The sequence below is a fragment of the Lucilia sericata genome, unplaced genomic scaffold, assembly GCF_015586225.1.
Source record: "Lucilia sericata isolate MDLA Ls3-8-SP2 unplaced genomic scaffold, ASM1558622v1 Contig000105F_arrow, whole genome shotgun sequence".
Lineage (NCBI taxonomy): Eukaryota > Metazoa > Arthropoda > Insecta > Diptera > Calliphoridae > Lucilia > Lucilia sericata.
The window spans coordinates 76,656-102,974 of record NW_023994137.1 but is presented as its reverse complement, the minus strand read 5'-3'; the positions used below and the strand labels follow the sequence as shown (position 1 = coordinate 102,974).

The 26,319-nt window shown below is 29.6% G+C and overlaps 1 protein-coding gene across 2 annotated transcripts; it reads right to left on the bottom strand.

Moving 5' to 3' along the window:
- Window positions 1–24,539, bottom strand: LOC119600170 (carbonic anhydrase 2). Of its 2 annotated transcripts, none has more exons than XM_037950261.1 (3): window positions 24,255–24,539; window positions 694–1,109; window positions 1–623 (listed from the first exon to the last, which is right to left on the bottom strand). In XM_037950261.1, exons 1-3 carry the CDS (start codon window positions 24,289–24,291, stop codon window positions 261–263), a joined length of 816 nt encoding a protein of 271 aa, XP_037806189.1. In that variant the 5' UTR covers window positions 24,292–24,539; the 3' UTR covers window positions 1–260. The 2 variants fall into 2 exon arrangements, with proteins under 2 accessions (XP_037806189.1, XP_037806188.1); XM_037950260.1 differs by lacking the exon at window positions 24,255–24,539 and adding an exon at window positions 1,582–1,636.
- Window positions 24,540–26,319: the final 1,780 nt, after the last annotated feature.

Genomic DNA, 26,319 nt, shown 5'->3' with positions numbered 1-26,319 from the left:
TTTGTTTTAATTATATTATTTTTAATCACAAAATTTGTTTAACAATATTTTATTTTTAATAACACTTTAAATTAAATTACTAAATAACTGTCATAATGAGTGCATTTACAATAAAAATGTGAACGAAAGATCAACAAAAAAACAAAAATGTTCATGAATAATTTAGAATTATTCACGAAAAATACTTTAAACTTCACACACAAAAAAAAAAATCACTCAATCTTTGTCATTTCTCTCTCTTGCACGTATCAACATATTACTTAATGTTCACCACATTCACGCAATTCACGATTGCCCAAAGGCAATGGAGGACGGAAGTTGTTGATAACTTTACCGTTCAATTCATTGCAAGGACATTCTTCCTTAACATCATAACAGTTCATATCACGCATAGCTTCCAATTGATCGTGTGACACTTCAATGGGAGTCTTGAAGACCAACCAAATAACACACTCCGAGCAAGGTGGGGTGGTCAAGGAACCTTCATAAGTCCAGTAGGTGGTGGTGCTGGGTAAAAGTTTAGCAGGATCACAACCATTGGGCAGGGTAATGCGATCACCCTTGTGCTTGACAAATTGCAAGAGACTAGTGATTTTGTCGAATTCTTGATGATGCATGCCGGGCTAGAGATTTGGATAAGAAATAATAAATTAATAAAAAATTGTAATAATTTTAAGAAGAGTTATCTATTACCTTAAGGAAAACCCCCAAAACAGCCAAACCATCAGGAGCGGCAGCTGCCTCCTTAAAGCTAGCATATTTAGTGGTATTCCAATGTACCAAATGCAATTCCCCAGCATAGGCTTCACCATCAACAGTATGTTCGGACCCCTTAGAATCACTGCAACCCCAATGACAATGGAATTGTTCCAATTTGTAGATATTATCACCCAAAGGACCACCAGTCAATTCGGATTCATTACCATCAACATCCACACGCCAGCAGTAGCCGGGATTTACCAAACTCTTAGTGTGTTCTGGTACATATTGCCATTTCAAGGGAGCCACATTCAAATCACTACCCTTTTTACAGATGGCAGTATTGATATCGACGGGCGATTGACGGGTGCCAGTTGCCTCTGGAAATTCAATGAACCACTTATCGGGTCCTGTAAAAGACAAGAAAGGTAAAAAAATATATTAAAATCTTGTCGGAATATATTCAGAAACTATCTATATGATTTTAATTTAATGAGGGACTTAAAAGAATTGGTTCCGTAACTGTTCCTTAGGGGGTAGAAATTGAACTCTTTATAGGAAAGGTATCAAAAACTAAACTTTGAATTAAGAACTAAAACATAGTTCTTAGAGAATCATGAAACTTAAAACAGAACTGGTTCCATAACTGGTTTTTAGAAGTTAACGATTTCTAATAAATGTATATAAACGTTTATTTAGAATACAAATTGCTTCCTAAAGAATTACATAATCGATTTAATGACTTCAGTTTCTTATCAAAAATTTTGCTCAAAATTCCCATAATATGTATTTGTCGTGATTTATTTTATAACTTTTATAACAATTATAATTTATTAAGTACCAAACACTTATTTTCTTATAAATCATTTAGGTAGCTAATACCTTTTTTATCAATCTGATTGTAAAAAACCAATTTGGTCATGAGTTTTATTATTTATTAATGGGACTAATTAGTTATCTTGAAATATATTTAATGATTTTTGAAAATGACCAACTTTTTTTCTAACGAAAAGTAAAAATTTAGTTATATTTAGATACCATGTCCATTATATATATTTTAAGTATACTTGATTTAAAAAAGACATGTCTATCGTGACAGGGTATTAATACATCAAAATGTCAAGACCCTGGACTTAAAGTAATAAACCATATAACAGCTGATAACAGTATGTTCCTTTATTTGTTTATTTTTATTTACAAATTTCCCTATATACAGACGTTAATATTTAATGACCATTATTTTTTTACTTTTTTTTATTCCTCAGCTATTGTTTTATAAAAAATTTTTTATCGCAAATCTTTTCTGTTTACTCGCCATAATTGATGACACGAGTTGTTTGCAATAAAAATGTTTTTTTTCTTACTTAGTCAGTTTAACTGATTTACTAGTAGAATGTCTGGGCTCAGACTGTTTGTCGGAGTGTCTAGCTGTTGGTCGGTCTGATGTATAACTGGCGTCCGTTTTTATTCTTTTTAGCATTTTATGATCGTATGATCGTGATGTTACTTTCTTAGCGTTATGCATTTAGAATATCAAATGGTTTTTTACATTGCACAAATATAGTAAGGATGTTTAAACAAATAAATATTAAATAATTTTTATTATTGTGTCGTTTATGTCGTTGCATTATACTTTTATTTTAGTCATAACGTTTAATTTCTTTTATTTAATTTTTTTTATAATTTATGCATATTTTCTATAAGTTATTTTAATAAAAAGAACTTTAAAATGACTCACAATTGCAATTTAAATAAATTATGGGCAGACAGATTTTATATATGGTTACATAAACGTGATCAGAAGATTTTTATTAAAAGCTAACGATTTAATAAAAAAGATTATAATTAATTAAGCAAAAATTTATTTAGGGAAAATGATCATATAAAACTGATTTAGTGTGAACACATCATAAAAAGAAAGATAATTTTGCAAAAAAAAAAAAATTGGTAAAAATTCTTTATAAACCTAAAGTTTTGCGAAAATTTTCTGTAATTGGAGAGAAATTATCTTTTTATATAGATAATGTATTGAACATTTTCCTTGATATATATATCAAATGCATTTCTGATAGATCTGCTCTACGACTTAAACAGTCAAACGGACTGAAGCACGACCACAGCAGTCCAATGATGGGGCAGGAAACAGACTACATTCTATTTACACTGAATTTCCTTCAGGCAGAGATATATGCTATCTATACAGCCGCGAGAAGAATCCGGGAACTAAATCTCGAAAATTCAACTATACATATGTACTTGGATAGCATCAATCAAGGCTCTTAACTCCAATGTTATTAAGTCGAAATGTCTTCTCAATTGTATTCAATCATTGGCACAACTGACACAACATCACGTTGTGTTGGTATAGGTTCCTGTACATGAGGGCATCCAGGGAAATGAAATATCTGATGAGTGTGCAAACAAAGAGTCGTCCCTAGACTTAACCTTTGCTTAAAAGGATATTCACACTCCCCTGACGACCCTATCAAAATTGATAGATAGATGAGTGAGTGAGACGGAACTCAGATGGTCAAATATCACCATTTGTAGAATATCGAGACTGCTCTGGCCCACTCGGACAACAGATATGATTAGGACTCTCTTGTCTCTTAGAAAGAACTCGATTAGGCTTCTAACTGGTATAATTACTGGGCACTGTATGATTGGACATATGTCGGAACATATGAGCTACCCAATTTATAGCTGCTGTAGAAGCTGGTTTGACGAAGAAGAAGGGGAATCGGTACAACACCTTCTATATGACTGCCCAGCCTTACAAGAGCACAGGCTACTCTATCTTGGTAGAGCTCTTTTCCATGATCTAAACTGCCTCAGAGATGCGCCAATAATAAACATGATCGATTTTATTAGAAGCACCGGCTGCTCTTCACGAAGACCGAACGAACGAAGTAGTTAATGAAATTAGGGAGGGAAACCATTCTCTCAATATTAGGGAATGGTAATTCTAAGGGTATCACAACGGGCCACAAGGCTTCCGAGTGAACTCGCTTACTAGCGAGCAACCCACGTAACCTAACCTTCTCTTTAAAAACAGGAAATTTTCATTGGTAAGAAATTCAATTAAGATTCGTAAGAAATTCAATTAAGATTCGTTCTTAATTGATGTTATTTAGAAATCTTAATTGCGATGCCAATAGTAGCTATATAAGTCAAACTCTGACACTAATAATTTCAGAAACTGAATTCTAATATTCCGAAATTAGATGAAAGTTCTTTTAGAAACTGAATTCTGTCAATAATCTGTAAAAGCTAAATTGCCATAACCTTTGGGATACCAAACTCTGGCTCTTATTAAGGTTCTTTTATAAGCAAAAATCTTTTGGAAGCCGAATTCCAACCTTAATCGTGGATTATTTAGAAGCTTTAAGCTAACACCAAACGAGGTTTCCTTATCGCTATTTTCAATGCCAATTTCTGGAAGTTCTTTCAAAAACTTAATTCTGACAACAATCTGTATTGTATTATGTTCTTGGCTCTTTTGGGAAGTCAAACTCTAGGTCCTATTAAGGTTCTTTTCAAAGCCAAAGGTTCTTTTGAAAGCCGAATTTCAATATTAATAGAGAATTCTTTAGAAGCTTAATGCTTTTAACATTCCTCTAAATGTCGAATTCTAACAGCAATCGAAGTTCTTTTAGAAGTTTTTTTTTAGAAATTTACACTCTTTTATAAGGTAATATTGTGACTCCGAACAAGCTCAAACTCCGCCACCAATCGAAGTCTGTAGACTTCAAAGCAAATTACTCGTTGAGCATTAACCCCACATTTGATTTGAGCGGTCCTACTCATTATTAGGTGAGGGATTCTCTCGCTTATGTTTTCAATATGAGTCTCATTGCATCGTCAGGTTAACTTCCTCAAGCTCGCATCTCTTTATAGCAAGTACATTTCCTCTTTAATGCCGATTATCTTCAGTGCCCTATCAATAACATCGCACACAAAATTTATACTTTCGTCAGAATTCATTTATCCAATTTCTTATAGTTGTGCCCGTAAAACTGAGTGTATACTAACATCGTATTATTCTGAGTGGCTTATTGTTTACCTACCCTAACTCGGGTTACTCCACAGGATTTGAGTGGTCCTTCTCATTATTACAAGAGCAATTCTCTCGCTCATGTTTTTAAATCAGGCCTCGTTGGGTTGAACAGTTTTGCACTCGTCAGGTTAGCTTTCTCAAGCTCCTATACCTTTTATAACAAGTACATATGCTCTTATATTTCCGATTATGCCCGAGTCGTGTGGCACCCATATAATGCAGAGCTTACCACAGTCCAATACGATCTTAGATTTAACCTCAATGGCTGATATAGCGCTAATTGTCATCTGGTTGTCAGATAATATGTTCACCTCTCAGGGCGTCATATTCTATCCACCGAATTTTACACATTCCGTACTAGCATGAAACTCCAGCTTGGAAGCTAGTGTTGTGATTAGGAAGACGGTGATGTAGATCTCCAGACCCGTTTTATGTGGCAGTTTAGGGCCATCTGTTTAACAACATATTACCGCAGGAATTTGCTCTGTTCCGCTGGATAAAGATCTTGTATCTGGGACCAATGTTTCAAAGCTAGTGTTGTGATTAGGAAGATTTTAATGCATTTATCCAGACCCGTATAATGTTCCTGTGTTGAGCCATCTGTGTAACAACAGTTTCCCGCCGGAGTTTGCTCTAATGTTCCGCTTCGACACGATCATCTATCTTTAACCAGTGTTTCATAGCTTTGAAGATAGTGTTGTGATTAGGAAGACGATAATGTTGATCTCCACACCCGTTTTATGTGTCAGTTTTGAGCCATAACAACAGATTCTTGTAGGGTTTGCCGCCTACCCAAGCAACACACACATCTTAAGAATCTAATATTCCGGAACTAGATTGAACTTTTTTAAATTATTTAGACATTTTTTAAGTTCCAAATTGTATAATGTAATTGGACTCAAATAAAACTAAAATTATGATTTTATGAATCCTCAAGATTTAGAGATTATTTATAAAAGTTTTAAGTCTGATACATAATTAAATTTTTTTCGTATTGCTTCCCTATAACTACTAATTACGAAAATATGCAACAAAAGATTTGAAAAATATTTTTACATTTTATCTTATCAGTTAATAAATGCATCATTAAACTACCTATAGAACCCCTTACTTTTTTCCCTTTAAGATCTTTTATAACTCAAATTAAAATCTTTCATTATTATCTCTAACAAAAATAAATAAAGAAAAATAAATTTTAAAAACAAAAAAAAAAAACGAGACTTTAAGAAAACATTATATGACAGCATTAAAAAAATCAACACACTTTTGAAAGATAAATATAAACAAATTTAGAATAGAAATGGAACGAAAAAAAGTTGTTGTCTTTGACAAATAATAAAACAGATATGATAGATACGCGTATAAAACATATCACGTGCTGCAGATACGAGTAAAAACTGAAAAAAAACTTGTGCTAAACGCGCATTCATGTGATCAGAGGAAAGTCAATAAATTAAATAAATAGAAAACAAAAACAAAGATTTAAAAAAGTTTTAAATGCCAAATATGATAAAAAATAATTAGTTTGTTTATAATTGTTATAAATTAATTAAAACAAAACTTTAATGCATATAATAAAACCACCCAAATTATTGTGGATTAAGAATACATCAATAACAAAAGAATTATTTAGGTTGATAAAAAAGTGATATATAAAATTGTTTAAATTTATTATAAAAAAAAACTTTTTTGATAAACCAGCAAGTAGCTTTTGTTAAGTAAATAAACAAATTGAAATATTTTGACAAAAAAAAAACAAATATAAGTTTCTTATATGGAGAAAAGCTGGAATTTATATTACAACCATATTAAGAAATTTAATTGAATTTGTATGTGAAAACAATAAAAAAAAATAACAAAATAATTTTGTAAAAAATGTATCATCGCACTAAATTTAAATTCCCGTTTTTTGGATCATATGGCATCTTATATGAATTTCATGAAAATTTTTAAATTATATTCAAGTTTGAATATTGCGCTCCTTTACCAGTGCCTCAGGTGGGAATCGAACCCGCCACCTTCGGTCTATCAGACTAGAATACTAACCAGCAACCTAGTGAAGGCCACTAACATACCGGAGGGCAAGTTAAAAATCCGGTCTACCAGACTAGAACACTAACTACTAATCTACCGGAGGGCAGGTTACAATAACATTTACATATATGAATCATCATGATCTAGGGATTACTCTAACAGATTTAAAACTTTTCTAATGTAATTTCGAAGTTGTAATATTGAAGTTATGTTAGAAAAATAGGGAGAGAATCGAAGTACCGATGCATAACCAGTATAGCCAGATTTTCTTAGTTCATAGTAATACCCTAGCCTATCTTGGCAGTTTATATTCCCTAACTAGTCTTAACTTATAAGTAATACATAGCCAATTGAGTGATAAAGTGTTATTACTAAATTTTCCAGAGACCGTTAGCAGACTGAAAGCTAAAGAAATAATATCATCGAATTGCACCAGGACACAGCTGTGACGAATATTAAATACCCTTCACCTATTACCTGAGCAGACGAGTCAGACTTTCTTACTTCATAGTAATACCGTAACCCTATAGGGTTAAAACCTGAGAGTTAAAAAATTAATATCATTGAATGGCATCCGACACGGTTATGACGAATATTAAACACCCTCCACCTAATACCTAGTTTTTTTCTAAAGACGTCGAATATTTATAGCAATTTCTGTCATAGAATTCCATAACGATCGAAAGTGGAATTATTTTTTGAAAAAACGACAACTTTTTCGGAATGAAAATTTTTCAAAATGGGATTAAAATTGGTTTAAAGTTATTGTTATGGAAGTATTAATAGATTTAATTGCTATATAATAATTCCTCTTGCGATCGGAATGGAATTCTGTGACTGGCCCCATAATTTGGTTTCCAAAATGACCACTGCACGGAATTGAATTTTGTTTTTTTGAAATGATTTTCGGAAGAGAACCTTATATGGGAGCTATGTCCAAGAACCGAAAAAACTTAGCATAATGATCTGCATATAAATAGAAATCATATTTCTGTTGAATTTTGAACCGATACCGATATTTGTTAATTAATTATGTATGTTTTAGTGATTTTCAGAGGTGGACATAATGTAGGGGCTATGATCAATTATGGATCGATCGAAACTATTATAAATTATGGATCGATCGAAACACATTTATGTCGATTTTTATGCCGACATTATAAATAAGTAATAAGTTATTTACGATGAAAGGTTTTCAGAAGAACGCTTTTTATGAGAGCTATGAACAATTTAGGATCGATACCGAAAAACGAATTTTCGGAAAGAGGCTTTATATGGGGGCTAACAAAGCCTATGTGGCAAATTTCATCCAATAACCTTAAAAATATCGAGCTGTACCTTGCGCACAAGCTTTACATAGACAGCCAGCCAGTTAGACTTGGCTACTCGACTCCGAAAATTATACTAAGCCGGTTGGTATACTTTAAGGTAGGTATAGGACGAATATATTTATGCATTACAAACATCAGTACAAACTCAATATACCCTCCTCACTAAAGTGGTGTAGGGTATAAAAGTCACACAATGATTTTTATATTTATACAAAACACATTCGAGTCGAATCATTATTAATTCAAGAGTTATTTACGTTTAAGTATTTTTGGAAAGTCGACTTTATACGGGAGCTATGACCAATTATAAGCCGATCCGGAAAATTTGTCGGTAAATAATTTGTGTATTTACAAAACATAGTCGTGTTAAATGTTATCCCGATATATTCGTTTAATTTATTTTCGGAAGTAGTCATTATATGGACCTATCTACGTTATTTATAGGTCGATTTTACTAATTTCAATTAGGAATCATCTCGAAGGTATTTCTAATAGAATTGTTAATGATTTGGATCTCACAAATATCTGGGGTCATTTGTTTATTTATTAATTATGTATGGTCGTTTAATTTATTTTCGGAAGTGGCCATTATATAGACTTATCTCCGTTATTTAAAGGCCGATTTACTAATTTCAATTAAGAATCATTTCTAATAGAATAGATAAAAGCACGTTACATTACCCCCCAAAAAACCCCTATACAAGTAGTTTAAGAGGTAACTAATCATTCTTCGAATTGTCAGTAAAATATATTTATGTTTTAAAACAATTTATTAATCAAAATATTAAACATTGAACAAGCTTTATTTATATTTCATATTTGTGATAAATAAGATCAAAATATTTTATCGCATAATATGTTTATTTTGGCTCATATTTGGAAATGCAAAATCAATATTTATTAAAAAATAAATAATTTTTTCTTTCATTCTTTTTTATTATTATTTTTTTTTTTTTGATCAAAGCATTTTTACAAGAAAACGAAATGAATATTTTATAGTGCTATTATTTAATTATGGAAATTATTGCAATAAATAAAAGAAAACAAAGAAGTGTTTAAAATAAAGAACAAATACGAAAGAAAACCACACGCTGGAAATACTTAAAATACGATTTACGTCGGCAGACAGTGAAAAGAAACAAAAGGTGCTGAAGGCAAAAAAAAAAAAAAAAAATATTGAAATTGTAAGCGACGTTTAAAAAAAAGTATAGAGAGAGGTTCAAATGTCTTAACAAACACCCAATTTTAGAATATACTTCGAATAAACTTTTCATTTATGAAAATACGATCGAATATAGGGTATTATTGATTTATTGCTAATGATTTTTCCAAAAAATTTCATAAATATTGCATGTTATTTTAAGATGTCAACAGCAAAAAACAAGTAAGAAAGTATAGTCGGGCGTGGCCGACCATATGATACCCTACACCAGTTATGAATATTAAATGTGATTTATTTTTCATAATAAAGTATTTATCTTCAATATTCCCTTGTTCCGATACATTTAAGCAATTTATGGATGAAAAACTAATTCTCTGAAAGATGCTTTATATGGGGGCTAGGGGCAAATATGGACCAATCCCGATAAAATTTTGTGAATATATTTATATTTACATAATATTTTATTGTGCTGAATTTCATCGGGATATTTGTGTTTATAAGTTAATTTGGGACATTCAAGTAATTTTCTGAAGGGGACTTTGTATGGGAGCTAGGGTCAAATGTGGCCCGATCTTTATGAAATTTGGCAGGGTCATGAAGACTTCTATAAAACTTAGTTGTGCCGTATTTTATCGATATATCTGTATATTTAACATAATTATGAGCTCAGAAGCCCTTTTCGGGGGGTTCTGTTCTATGGGGGCTAGGTGAAATAAAACGTGCGTGCCAAATTTCATCCAATTATCTTGAAAATTGCGACCTGTACCTTGCGCACAAGGTTTACATGGACAGCCAGACGGACGGACATAGCTTAATCGACTCAGAAAACGATTCTAAGCCGATTGGTATACTTTAAGGTGGGTCTAGGACGTAAATTTTTGTATGTTACAAACATCAGCACATATCCAATATACCCTCCCCACTAAAGTTGTGTAGGGTATAAAAACCGACGACATTCAAAGCTTTTATTTAATTAACACAATACACAAGTATTGATTTTTGTGGACCAACAAAATATTAAAACAAATTATATTGATCCACAACAATTTTGTTTTATTGATTTTAAACAAAAACAATTCGAAATTGTACATAAGAACGAAAAAAAGCAAAATACTGAAGGTTTTTGCACTTGCCAGGTTTCGACAAAGTCTAGCAACAATGTTGCTCAACATATTAAAGCAAATGTGTTTCATTCCTATGTATGTATCTACGACTCGCTAATGTCCAAAAGTGTTATTTTTATTTATTCTATATATATTTTTGTATTCTCCTCTTTAAACAATAGAAATTCACATTAGTCAATTATTGTGTAGTTTTTGTTGTAGTTTTTGGGGGAAACAAAAACAAAAACACAACAAATAATAAAACAAAATAACCGTTTAATAGGCAATTTAATAATTGAACATTACAAAATTTTGTATGATCATTTTATAATACTTATACGTACATGTAGACAAACAGACAGAATAGACAGATAGATCGTAAGTTTTCTAGCTGAGCTCCCATTTTTTCCATTTCTATGTGAAATTACAAATGATGGGGGTTGTGGAATCTTTTTTTTTTAAAGCGTGTTTAACTTTATAGTTGTTATATACAAACAAAAACAAAAGTTGTTGTTGTTGTAATATAATGAATATTATCATGCTATTGCAAATTATATACATTTAGCAATCTATAATTTAATTTTTAATCAGATAAACGTCATTTATTAATGTTTAAGTGAAATTTCCTCTTGAGCATATCAGGAAAAGTGATTATGTGTGAAATACAGAAGTGGTGTTTTACTTAGTATGTATTTATTTTAATAAGATTATGTTGTGTTGATTAGAAAATAGAGGACTTGATGTTTACTTAAGCTATCTTTACACTATCTGAAGTTGTCATCTGTCAGCAGAACTTATCCAAATTGCTCTATGAATACAAAATTCTACTTCAATAGTGAACTTAAAAAGTAATTCCATCACTTCTAGTTAATATAGTTCTGGAAACGATCCTTGAAAGATAGAGAAGGATAGAGTGTGGGGTTTACAAGCTCGCCTAAACGCTCTTGATTATATTGACGATATATGTCTACTTGTGCACATCTACTCAGATAGAGAACCATATTTAAATACACGCTCTCACGTAGAACTGGCCAACAATGATTGAGATGATTAGACGCAAATGGCGATGGATGGGCCACACTCTTAGAAGTTATACTAACAATCAGTGATGCCAGGAGATTTTTTTCAGAAATCCCTACGCTTATGAGAAAAAATCCCTTTTTTCCCTACACCCACTTTTTATTTTCCCTACATTTTTCCCTACACTACTTTTTTCCATTTTTTTCCAAGTTTATCTTAAAAAAAATACAAAAATAACATAAAAAACTAAAATATTAGCTCTGTTTTATAATATACATTTATTAATTGAGAGATTTATGGCAGTATCACGATTCGATGTTAAAAATTTATTATATGTGCCCCCAACAAAAAAAATTCATAAAATTTAATATAATTATTTTAAATAAGGTTTACTTTTTGCGGTTTACTTTTATAAATTTTCAGAACATTAAATTATTTTTTTCAATCCTGAGTTACTGTATTAAGTCCCCGACTACTCTATCTATAAGGAGTCAGAATATATCGCCCTACAGGAATGGCATAATCCAAAAAAGTCGTTTCAAGAAAAATGGATATGAATATTTAATGACATTTAACTATTTTCTTTGATAACTTTTAAACAAATCAAGGGATTTTAAAAATCCAAATTCAGATAGTTGAGGTTAATATGTTTCTCATCTAAATTGAAATTAAATTTTTAGTTGTCTAATATTCACGAAAACGTGGGTTTTAGTTTTTACGTTTACAAAAAGTCGATTTCACATCGAAAATAATAGACATATTAGAAATTTGATAAATCTATATGAAAGATTTTCGTATGTCGCATGTTTTGTAGACCTCAGTTCAAGAATCCCGAATTTTGGATTATACCAGGCTTGTAGCGATATATAGGTACACATATTGTAGAAATTACAAGCGGAATTTTTACTAACGATACACTTATGGCAAATCTTTAGGTGAAAGATTAGCGATTAAATTAAAATTAATCCTCGAAAGATGTTTTTGAGTACTCAATTAGTTAATTTTGTTTGCAAGTTTAAGCGCCCAATGGAGGTGGTTTAATCTTAAGCACGAAATGTAAAAGTGTAAACAGCTGATGCAAAAAAATTAATAAAATTTTTAGAAATATAAACATTAAAATGTTCTATTTATTGATTAGTATAAATTATGGACACTTCAAAATACATTTTTTTGTTTTTAATTTAAGTTTTCATTAATTTTCATATTAAATTTACAATTGTTTTCTTCGTTTTTATAAAATATGCATTGTTTTGATAACAAACAGTGACATTTTCTGTTGTTTTGTATGGCAACACTGCGAAGTTTAATCTTGTACTCAAAAACATCAAAGGGGATTAACATAAGATTAAATTTATTTTTAGATTAAATAATCTGATTATTAATTGGCATTTGATTACCACCTCAAAAACCCGCCCTTAAAAATTATTTCATTTTTAATTTTAAAGTTTAATACATGAAAGAGTATATTTTTAGTTGATAAAAACTATGAAATTGGAAAAATCCCTACAACTTGACAATAGTAAGAAATCTTTCCCTTTTTCCCTACAAGTGAAATTTTTGAAAAAAATCCCTACAAAAAGGGAAAAATCCCTACACTTGGCATCACTGCTAACAATACCACCAGAATTGTTTTAGACTGGAACCCACAAGGGAAGAAGGGGATCATACATGAAGGAGACAGATTAAGACTGAAGTAAACCGTAGAGACAAGAAAGAAGTGAAGGAAGAATACTATTTACTAGTCAATAGAATATTCTATCGACTAGTCAATAGACCTGTCAATAGAATAGTCTATCGACTTGTTAATAGACCAATGAAATACTCTATAGACTAGTCAACAAACAAGTAAATCAAATTTGAAGAAGTGAGTAGGCTAGACCATGAACTATTCAATGGACCTCTAAAGGGAATAGTCTATCGACCTGTCAATAATATAGTCTATCGGCCAGCCAACAAACTAGTTTATCAATTTTGCAATATAGAAGTCTACTTTATTGACTTCTATATTCAAAAATTGATTAACAACTAGTCAATAGGTTAGTCCATATAGTAGTCAATAATTTTTTCAATAAACTCGCTAGTGAACTATGACAATTTCAATAGACTATTGCGTAGACTAGTCAATAGTCTTGTCCATAGAAGAGTTAAAGACTATTCCATAGAATAGTATAAACAAAGAGTACTTAATAAACTTGTCAATCGCCTAGTCCTAGAGTAGTCTATTAAGTAGTCAAGTCACCTTTATTTATGTGTTGTCTCCCAAATTATATTTCTTTGGTCTTATTTTTATTAAGATCAAGTAAATTTTACTTTATATTCTTTAATCTGATTCATAAAAAGGAAACTCGAAAAAAAAAACAATTTCATGATTCAGTCAAAATCTATAAGTCCATTGTAAAGCTTTAAAAGTCTTATTTTCAGAAAAAAAAACGCACTTGAAAGAGATCACAATTTTATGATTCAGTTTCCATATTCTCTCCATGTTATTCAAAGATTTAATTCCTTTTTTAAATCGATTTATTTTTTATGATTCAGTTTCCATCGGGGTATGCCTATTCTCTCCATGTGATTCAAAGATTTAATTCCTTTTTTAAATCGATTTATTTTGGATCCCATAGTATCGTAAATGGGTAAGATTTTCGAATATATGTACAAACCTATTATGTTCTTTACTAAAGACTATTAACTAAAGGGAACAATTCTTTTAAGGTATGCGTATACTCCCCAAGTTATTCAGGAGATTATTTCTTCAGAAATCGCATTATTCAGCATTCGATTCGATTGTTAATAGGACAAATTCTTGAACATAGGTACATATTATGTTCTTTAGTGAGGACTATTAACGACTAGGTAAATACTTTAGCTATCGGCCTTTTAATGACAAATTATAAAAAAAACACCAACCACGAATGCAATCCGAACAGATAAATATTTGATTCTAAATCGGCAAAAACAAAGTATGAATTTTAAGTCGTTATTTAAGGCATGTATTCACCACAAATGAGAAGTAATGAGTATAATAAGTAATATAGAGAATACAAATGAATGTTATTACCAAGTTTTTACTGGATAACTAATGAATACAATCTGCAGATATTCAATGATTTGGTTCTCGGTCGGATATCTAATTTAGTCTATGTAATAATTTTGACCTCAAAGTGTCAACTGTGCCAAAATACTTATACTCGATCTGTTTGAAATTTCAATCGTTCTTAGGAAAAGATTTAGACTTCGATCTTAACAATTTCGGGAATTTTATCTTATTTGTTATTCTGAAATTTATAATACAAACTTAATTTGTAATAAATTAATATTAATGTAAATATATTTACAACTAATTAAATGTTTTTTTTTTTTTTTTTGAATTGTCACTATTTTAATAAGACTATTCATCGGAAGAAAAGTAAATACTTGTAAGATTTTTAATTAATTTTGAAAATTTTACTCATTACCTCGGATATACAAATTTTGAAAGTATGTATATTGCACTTAAATTCAAGTGCCTTTAATGAAAAATAGAATAAAATATTTTTCTTATAATGATTAAAAAGAATTGAAATAATTGCACTTATTACAGTAGAGTTCAAAATTGTTCAAATCTGTTCAAAAACTTAAAGAAAGTTAAAAAGGATATTTTAACAAATTCCATTCACAATAGTTAAACTAGTTGGTAATTGTTTACAAAATTTAAAGGCAAAAATTCACGATAGTGGCAATATGTTAAGGAAAACAAATTTACTGAATAACTGCGGGAATAATGGGTCATATTTAAGTAAAATTTCTATGAACATTTTCTATTAAACTGTTATTTTTTTAAATTATTGCTCAATAATTATAATTGTTCACTCAACAGCATTATATTTACAAAATGTTATTTAATAAAATTGTATTATTTGAACTAAATTTGTTTTCACTTGCAAAAAACATTACTTTTACTGCTGAAAATAAAAGTTATTTAAAATTACGTTTTACTGCGAAAATCTATATAGTACATATTTATAATAATGTAAATCTGTTTCAAGTTATTAGTCTTTCGTACCACTGGAACTTCTAAATACTTTCAATTAACAACGCTTATCGTTAATTACTATTTTATATATAATTTTACAGTTAATAACAAATGTAATTTAAAAAAAAATACATTTAAAAATGCAATTCACAGTAAAAAACAAATTTAATTAAATATGCAAAAAAAAATATTAAGTAAATTTAAAGTTATATAAGAAAAATTTTAATAATAAAAGGTGTTTTGAAAATGTAAAACCAGTAAGCTAATTTTAGCTCGTGCTGTTCATTCAAAGTTAAAGTTTATTTTGCACGTGATTTAAAAATAATATGTTTTTCCCCTCGCCCTTTTTTCTAAGTAAAAAAAAAACATTTTTATTTATTTTTATAAAGTCATAAATTAATTCCGTTTCGATTGCTACAATAAAGTTCAATGTTTTTAAATTATAAATAATTCACATGATTAAATATTTCTATTCTGATAATTATTTATTTGCAATTTACAGGAAATGCAACAGATGAAAACGTGTTTTATCTGAAAACCACACAAAATATGTTCATTTATTTTAAAAGCGGCAAAACGGTAATATTCTGCTCCATTCGGGAAAATTAAGTTCGTTTCCTTTTCCCTTTATTCGTTTCACTAAATTTTTTACGTGAAACAATTTCTTTTGAAGTTTTTTGATAGAATTTTGTAAACAATGAACAGCTGTTGCAAGCAAAATCAACTATTGTGAATGAATTGTTCACGAAAAGTTCAAGATAGCAGTTTTCCCCTCGAAGGAAATGAAAATTTCAAGGAAACAACAATTTTTAATAAACCATTCATTCACAATAGTTGTTCAAAGCAAAATTTTTAAAAGAAGATAATGAATTTTCTATAAACCATTCACAATAGTAGTTTAAGAAAATCCTAATTCCCCTTTTGTAGTTGTTTCAGTTTAACAAACATTTTATACCATGGACTCTAACTTTAATTTTATAACATTACGTTTTTTTAACTTTTAAATTTTTCACTTCTATTGAAATAAAATTTCACTTCATTCATTCACAATAGACAAGAAATGGAAACCTATTTCAAACATAATTTTATAAAAGTTAAAAAAACTTAATGTGAATTTTAAGGGAACAAAAATTTCACTTCTATTGACGATAGGGGTGAATTCATTCACAATAGACAAGAAATGGAGACCTATTTCAAATGTAATTTTATAAAAGTTAAAAAACTTAATGTGAATTTTAAGGGATCAAAAATTTCACTTCTATTGACGATAGGGGTGAATTATTATTGTATGAACCATTCATTCACAATAGTAGTTTTTGTTCGTAACAGCTTGTTCTGTTCGACAAAATATGAATCACATTTTCGAGATTCAAATTTAGCACGAATTAATGGAAACCTAATTTCCCTTTTCTAGTTGTTTCAGTTTAACAAACATTTTATACCATGGACTCTATATGAATGGTTCATTCATTCACAATATACAAGAAATGGAAACCTATTTCAAACGTAATTTTATAAAAGTTAAAAAAACTTAATGTGAATTTTAAGGGATCAAAAATTTCACTTCTATTGACGATAGGGGTGAATTATTTTTGTTTGAACCATTCATTCACAATAGTAGTTTTTGTTCGTAACAGCTTGTTCTGTTCGACAAAATATGGATCACATTTTCGAGATTCAATTATAGCACGAATTAATGGAAACATAATTCCCCTTTTCTAGTTGTTTCAGTTTAACAAAAAGTGTACATTTTATTTATTCACAATAGGGAAAAAAATTGTATAAAGTTTTATTTTTTAAATTTATTTATAAATTTATAATTATCTAAATAAATATTATGTGAATATCAAGGAAACATAAATGTCACTTTTATTAGCGATGGGGATGAATGTTTTTTTATGAACCATTCATTCACAATAGTTGTTTTGTTCGTAACAGCTTGTTCTGTTCGACAAAATATGGATCACGTTTTTGCGATTAAATTTTAGCGGGAATAAATGACTAACCTAATTCTAGAAAAAGTCTAAATGCTTCAGTTTAACATAAAAATTATATCACGAATTCAACATAAATAATTCATTCACAATAGAGAAAGAAAATTTAAACCTATTTTAAGCAAAATTTTAGGAGAAATTTTTTAGAATTTCACCAAAACAAAATTCTCAAAATATTTAAAATTATAAGAAAGTCTAAAGTTTATAAAATTATAAAAAAATTACTCAAGTCTGGAATACCCTAATGGCCAATTTCTTAAAAAAAAACTTACATATACCCCTAAACATTTTGACAATTTCTGGGAATATGTTTAAAAAACATTTGAGGAAAAAATAACCTTGATTATAAATTTCTAAATAAATTCACGTTTCATTAAACGTTTTTTTTTTTCTTTCAAAATTTATTGTAAACGGCATTCACGCTAATATGCAATTCATTGAACTTATACAATAAAGATCTGTATCCAAATTTGGCAAATACCTAATAAATATGTACATTTCGCAGACAAAACTTGCATACGTCAGATATCTGCAATCATATATTTTTTTATAAATTTATTAACATTTATATGTTAATGAGATGTTCATTGGAATTTGATGGTGACCAATAACTACGTTCATACATATGTATGTTGTTCGTATATGATGATCGGGTAGTTATAAAAATTCGTAAAAAAAATGTAAATAAACAAATTTTTGAAAGAGCTTATCATAACGATTTTTTGACTTAAAAGAAAACGTATCTTGAAAGTTGTGAAAATCAAAAACGTGAGAAAAAGTATTGAATGAGAGAATCGAGATCATATTTCTCTGAGAGAAATATGAAATCGAGTATTGTAAAGGGTTAAAAAAGAGACAAACAAATCTATGATTATATCGGTGTGAATCACTGTATAAGGCTGCAGTTAAAGAAATATAAGTCAATTTGAAAGTTTTAGATCAGTTTGCTTTTGATAGATCTTCAATTTTAAACGTTTACTATTTATTTACTTCGAAATTTTAATAAATACCTAATATATCTGCTCTCAAATGAGTTGAATGACTTTCGAAATAAACATAAATAAAATTTCAAGAGGAATTTTTCCAAATATATTTTAATCTTTAATTAGTTTTGCATTAATGCTGATAAGCTATTTTTGGCGGAAATAAATAGAGCATTAAGCTTGATCTGTTTAATGCACTAATCTTCTTCTTCTATATAGTATATATATAAAAATGAAAGTGTGTATGTATGTTTGTTTGTTTGTGCTTTATAGCTAAACGGCTGTACCGATTTTCCTGAAATTTTCACAGTTTCTTCCTATATGTCTGGAAGGAACTATAGGCTACTTTTTATGTTGAAATTTCAAGTGGGCGACGTTCCACGCCCATATTAAGAAAATATTAAATTAGTATATCTGAGATAGTATAACAGCTAGAGTCTTAAATTTTTGTCGGAGCATCTTTAGTATCAATATAATTATTTAAGACAATAAGTGGGCGGAATTGCATTAGTGGGCGTGGCACCTCCCATATAAATTAAATACAAAAATTCGTTTATCTTGGAAACTATTACAGTTAGAATATTAAAAATTTCCTCGAGTAACTTTAAAATCCATGTAAACATTTTGGGAAATAAATTGGCGGACTACCCATGAGGGGAGTAGCACCTCCCATATTAATAGCATACAAAAATTAGTTTATATGGGAAACTAATTGAACTAAATTCTTCAAATTTTGCACTAAGAACTTAAATATTCATCTGAACATTTTGGAGAAAAAAGAGCGGACTTTCGTCATGGGGGGCTTGGAGCCCCCATATAAATTAAATAGAAAAATTCGTATATCTGAGAAACTATTAGAGCTAGAATCTTCAAATTTTAATTGAAGAACTTTGACATTCATGTGAACATTCAGAGAATAATGGGCGGACTTTCAATGGGGAGCTTGGCACCTCACATGTGAATTAAATACAAAATTTCGCTTATCAGGGAAACTAATAGAACAAGATTCTTCAAATTTAGCAAGAAGAACTTTATTAGACATATGAACATTTTGAAGAAAAAAAGGCGGACTTTCATCTGGGGGTTGTGAGTTCCCATATGAATTAAATAGAAAAATTCGTATATCTGAGAAACTATTAGAGCTAGAATCTTCAAATTCTACATGAAAATCTTTGACATTCATGTGAACATTTAGAGAATAACGGGCTTTCAATGGGGTCTTGGCACCCCCTATATGAATTAAATACAAAATTTCGTATATCTGGGAAAATATTAGATTTTTTTAAATTTGTCATCGATTACATTAAAATTTTAATTAACGTTCGGAAAAATTGAATCTCTGGAAAACATTACAGTTAGAATCTTCAAAATTATTAAGAAGATTTTTTATTTATATTGCTTTTAGGGTAGCCAAGCACACTGGGTATAGCTATTAGTATATAAAAGAGTGGCGTTACTGACTGATTGATCATCCCACAGCCAAAAACCGCTAAACCTAGAATTCATGATCATTTGACAATTGATGTATTTTTGGTCATGTAGATCCACTAAGAAGGGATTGGAAATTAAGGGGAAAACCGGTAATTTCAGTAACCTCATACTCCTAAACTAAAACAGATAAAACAAAAATGTTACACTTATAGCTGTTTAACAAAAAATAACGGTACTTTTTCGAAATTAGATTCTTTTGTATTTTTCTGGCATTTTGCTATTTGGAATTCAAATTCCACGTACTTTTCATAAAAGTAGAACCAGATTTTGAAAATACCCTGCAAAAATTGAGACTACTACGCACACGCGCGTAAAGAGTACTCCTCAAAGGAATAGGACTGATGCAAAATTAATCCAAATTTATGGAAAAAACCTAATCCATTTAACATTGTGATGTCCTAGTTAAGCACCACTTAATACATTCATACCTTACATAAGAGTAATTCCAAAACTACTAATTTGCTTAAATTATGATCCTATGTAATGCAGGCAATGGACCATGATGTTTTCATTATGCATTATATAATCGAATCATATACTCCAATAATAATTACAGGCGTGATCCATTTGATTAACTAAATGGATTATGTATTCCACTAACTCCGATTAAAACTAAACTTTCCCAGAACACTAGTCACCAGTTAATGTTCGGTTAAAAAACTGATCAACGATTAAATCTAAGATTTTTATCACCAGTCCACTGTGTTACCTTATATGAGCTGTCAAAGTCCATGAGGATCATAAATTTTAATGCAAACAAGTTTAACATTTTGTTTGCAAAAAATTATTAAACGTAGTATTTATTACAATTAAATATTTTAACAAAATTAGCAGTTGTCTTAATTGTTGTTTTTTTTTATTTTAAAATTATATTAAAATTTATTCCTTTTTTAGAGCCATTTAAGTCAGCAAGGTTGTTTATGAAAGCTAATTAAGTGAATCCCGAATATGTGATTCATGCAATAAAAAACAATTAAAATTTTAATCAACAGTGACAAACAAATTAAAGTTTACTATAACAATTGAAATAAAAATGTTTTAATTGTTTTTAAACAAAAATTCTAGAATTAATCACATCTCTTATTTTTATTTGTTTTAATAACTAGTATTATGACAATTTAAGTACTTTACATACGTTTTTTTTTTCTATAATTAAAAATTATAACACTTATATTAGTGTTTTAAAATCTTTTCAAATCACTTTTTAATCACTGTTATGTACTTTCGAAAAAAACGTCAATATTTAATTAACTTTTTTTTGAAGATCTTAACTTTGTAGTGTTTCTTATCGTGATTAAGATTAAGTTTATATGAGTTAATTTAAAATGAAAAATCTAGTATGAACTAATTTATTGGAAAAACAATGATTAGTACATATTAGTAATAGATTTAAAGATTTCTACAAATAATTAATTGATTAAAAAGACAATTTGTTGAAATCTAAAAAAAACTTGTGATACACAATTCACAATTAATGGTGTACTAACATTCACAATGTAATAACAACAATTCACAATATAAATTGATAAAATTATTAATCAGAATGAATACAAAGTTCTGTATTTTTAATAAAACATCTGATCGCTACGATTTAAATGACATTTATATAAATTTCATCATTTAAAGTTTATGTAAAACTTTTAAAATGTCTTCGTTACTGGTCCCACAAATGACCCCCAAACGAACTTCTATATGAAACTGAGTTGTTCAAAATTTGTTGAGTTTGCTTTGTAAAACTTTTCGGGAACTAGTTCCAAAGTTGATTTTATAAATTTGTTCGATAATAACTAGTTCTAGAAAGAGTCTAAACATAATCACTTTAGATTTTCTAATGGTGACACATGATATACATAGATATTTTAACCAAAAACTTAGCCACTGAATTCTGAATTATAATTGGTTTTGCATTAAGTGCCAGTCTTTTAAATTATAATCTAGAATTTTCGTTAAGTACGTATGGTTTATAAAGTTTTTTAACAGTAGTTCCAAGTTAGATAATTTATCCAAGTTTTCAGTTTTTAACTAATTCTAGAATGAGTGCAATCAGAATCAATTAAGATGCCGTGGTGACATCATTGTATCTAGATTCTTTATATTCCTAGATGAAAGACTTCTAAAGAATGAGGAAGGAACTAATTCTTACTGATCCTACAAAGATCAAACAAAACTTATGAATGAATTAGTTCTGTAAATGGTAGAGCTTCTCCCTGCAAAGTTTCTAGATTCTAGATTTTTTACAAAGAAAGTAAAATTTTCAGTTTTTAACTAGTTCTAGGTTGAGAATGTAATCAGAATCGAACCAAATTTTTTGCAGTAGAAGTATTCATTATGTAATTGCTAGCGAAGGCCAAAGTTCGCTTGAAAATGCTATGAGGAAACATGAGGAAAATGACATGTGTTTTATCGGTAAAGCTTTTCAAAAGTTGTTTGAGATAATTTCGAAAAAGAAAATTGTCCTAATGAAAGTTTAAAGAAAAAAAAAATAACTCTAAAACTGATCCTATAATGATCAACCTAATGAAAAGAAAAAGTTCTAGAAATGATAAGCGTTTTTTTGGTAAGGCTTTCCAGGAATTGATTCGGAAAAGATCGCGAATAAAAGAACCTGTTCTAGAATCGTTCTAAATCGTTAAATAAAAATTCTCGCAATAGATAATTATTATGTAACAATCGACATATTAATATAAAATTTAATTATTAAAATTTTTTCAGTCATATTTCAGTCCTCTAAAACTTGAGAAAAGAAGAATTTCTAGAATAAATCCTAAATAGGAGAATTTACTCTTTCAAGTTTTCTTGGACCTTAATGAAAGAACTAACTGGTAATAAAAAGGTGTAAATTTCTCTGTAAAACTTTCTCGAAATGGTTTACGAAGTTGGTAAATTTAAAAAAAAAAAATCAATGTTAAAACAGAAATTGTTCTAGAATCGTTTTTCAAATCACTGTTGATAAAGAACTTGTTCTAGTAGAATCGTTCTAAAACAAGTGGTTTTATCTCCTTAAACCCAAAAATTTTGCCATATTATATAACAACCGATAACAACTAATGTGATTATTTGGCACGAAGAAAGAACAAATTCTGGAACTAGTCAACAAGGTTAAAAGGTTAGTTTGCTCTGTTGAGCTTTTCTGGAACCAGTGACGATTGAAGAAACTATTAATTTGCTAGTTCTACAATTGAATTTAAATGGAACGAAGAAAACTGAAAGAATTATTTGCTTAATTTGTCCGCTCTAGAACTTGTTAAGGAACCAATTATTTCTTAGATTGATGAAGAAAAGCTCCTGTTTCAAAATCATAAATATTAAAATTATAAATAAATTTCATTATTTCTATAAATTTCATAATTTTTTTCCAAATTGTTAAAATTATCCAAAAAAATCTTTCTCAGATGGGGCTCGAACTCAAGCCTGAAGAATATTCAATCAAGAGTTCGTAAAAATCAAATGAAATAAATAATTTTTACTATAATTTTTTAAAATCTTTTTTACAAAAAATTTGCCTTTCAAGTTTTTTCTTTGAGATTTGGAATTTTTTTTTTTAATTAATCACTTTTATAAATTCGGAAGTGTAAATATGATGTAAAAGGTCACATTCTTTATGTTTCACTTATTGTTTTAATTTTTCAATTTTTAAATTTACAAATTTTAACGGAAATTTCGCTGTCTACTGTAGAAAGTAAAATAACAATTTATACAAAAACAATAAAACATGGAAAAAACTTTACAATGCAATTGACTGCATCAGAAATGAAACAAAAACAAGTTTTTTTTACAAAAAAATATTCAGAACACTTTAGAAATTTATAGTAATCAAAAAAATTTAATCACACAACATTTAGCATTGTTAAAATGTCTGTTTTTGTAAAATATATACAAACATATATATTTTTATTTTCAACAACTTTCGGGAAGTGAAATTAAACTTTGGTGTAAAGAAACAACAAAAAAACAGTATTTTAAACTTGACATCTCGTACAGTAGTTTACTGAAAAACTTGCACAAAAACAAAAAAAAATACAAATCGATCACGAGACTTTATTGCAATTATAATCGATCGAGCTTAAAACTAAAACACACTACTGCAATCGAAGTGAAACAGGCACGATCTTTTTTTGTCTTTCTTTAAAAGCAACAAAAACTGAACGTGTTTAAATGCAAAAAAAAATATATTATTATTTACAATAAAGCACAAAAATATTTGTAAATAAAAAATATAAACAGAGATTAATTTCAAAATAAAATGAGAAAGAGAGGGAGAGTATTAGAGTATAAAAGCACGATTTAAAAAAAAAAAACTTTAATTACACTCGTACATGTAATCGAACTTTAGTTAAAGAATCAAATACTTATTTATACTCTTTTGCTTACCATTTTCTTTAGTGTAACCCCAGTGATGAGAACTCATATTTGAAACAAAAAAAAAAGTTTATTACAAAAAACACAAAAACTTTAAAATTAAAACCGTTTAAGGGAGATCTTTAACAATAGATCTTCGTTACAATAGACGACCGTTAAATCGTAGGAATGTTTAAGTTTTTATTTCAAAAAGATCAAACGACCGTTAAAGGAAACTTTAGTAACTTAAGTTTTCTTTAGATTTTCTTAAAACGTTGTGTACTGTTAGTCTGCTAAATGAAGACTGAAAGTTGTCTATATCGAGCGCTACAGAATACAGAACACAGAAAAAAAACAGTTTTAGGCGTGAGTGAGTGAAAAGTGTTTACGAGTAACAACAATCAACCAAACCTACATACATACATATGTACATAATATGTATATATACATTTAACATGAGCTGGAATGTGTTGTTGTCATTGCTTTTGGTGTTGATGTTGCGATTGCTGTTGCTGCTGTTATCGTCGTTGTTGTTATAGTTCTTTATTCATACTTATGTTTATTTTGAAGACCCGTGTTTGCAGGCCGCTCAAAGTGTTGTCGGACAGACGACGGTTTTTGTTGTATGCATTTCAAAAATTACAACAACAATCACCTTTTTCAAAAGGTAACACTAAAGATGCGTACGAGACATAGGACAGGTTGTCTTACACTTTATGCACCTTAGCCAAAACAACAACAACAACAAAAGGGTTTGTTTTTGTATTTCATTATTTGTATTTCTTATTTAATGCATTTTTTTTTCAATTTTATTTTTTGAATATCTTTGGCCGTTTTCAATTTAATAAACCACTTTCGTTTGAAAATGTTTAGCAACATTGTTGCTAAAGCATTTAATTCATTTTCTTGTTTATTTGCTGTTTATTGTTTTATTAACATAAAATTAGATAATAGCAATTTAATATTAAGGGTATTCACAGTGTTCGGATAAAAGATCACTAAAGAATGTTTTTTTGGAGATCAGTTCATTTTATTTAGCGTATTAGCACATCGATGCTGGTCGCTATGTAGGATTAAGAATGGCACGAAATGGCCAGATTGGCTTCATAAAAACATGATTAGAACAATTTTAACTTATAGTTCCCCCGGGGAATGATATCATCTTGGTGTGAAAAGAGGTGTCTACAGTCTGCCGTGACTATAAATTGGTAGTGTTAAGTGTGTCCTAGGCATTTTCTTAGAATGATTTGATCTGGGGTCAAACCAGACAGAACCTACCTTATCTGTTACCACGGAAATCGGTAGAACACAGGTCAGAGTTTCGGACTTTGTCTTGTCCTGTTTATTGGATAGGTCCATCCGGAGGTCACGTGGTGGTTGTGTTTTAAACCCAAAATCGCGGGAAGAGAAGGTTCTTTAAAAGACTGATATACATATAATGATATCTATATTTCTGAACAAGACAAGAGATACACCTTCGCGTGAAATGAATAAGGGGTGTGCTGGCCTCACTCCAATACCTAGAATGAATGATTAAGAATGGTACGAAATGGCCCCCCTATGACAGATTGGCTTCATAAAAACATGATTAGAACAATTTTAACTTATAGTTCCCCCGGGGAATGATATCATCTTGGTGTGAAAAGAGGTGTCTACAGTCTGCCGTGACTATAAATTGATTGTGTTAAGTGTGTCCTAGGCATTTTCTTAGAATGATTTGATCTGGGGTCAAACCAGACAGAACCTACCTTATCTGTTACCACGGAAATCGGTAGACCACAGGTCAGAGTGTCGGACTTTGTCTTGTCCTGTTTATTGGATAGGACCATCCGGAGGTCACGTGGTGGCTGTGTTTTAAACCCAAAATCGCGGGAAGAGAAGGTTCTTTAAAAGACTGATATACATATAATGATATCTATATTTCTGAACAAGACAAGAGATACACCTTCACGTCAAATGAATAAGGATTGTGCGGGCCTCACTCCAATACCTAGAATGAATGTGTCGGATACATGAGAATTTTGCCATTTATACCATTTAATATCCCTTTCCTGACTGGGAATATGCAGGCTTTACCCTGTTCTAACTAGACTTACCA

Excerpts from the sequence above, each read along its gene's own strand:
- LOC119600170 (XM_037950260.1), bottom strand. The coding sequence starts at position 1,621 with ATGACCAAATTGGTTTTTTACAATCAGATTGATAAAAAAG. Across the intron at positions 1,110-1,581 it reads CAATCAGATTGATAAAAAAG|GACCCGATAAGTGGTTCATT; the intron begins GTATTAGCTACC and ends TGTCTTTTACAG. Across the intron at positions 624-693 it reads TTTTGGGGGTTTTCCTTAAG|CCCGGCATGCATCATCAAGA; the intron begins GTAATAGATAAC and ends CCAAATCTCTAG.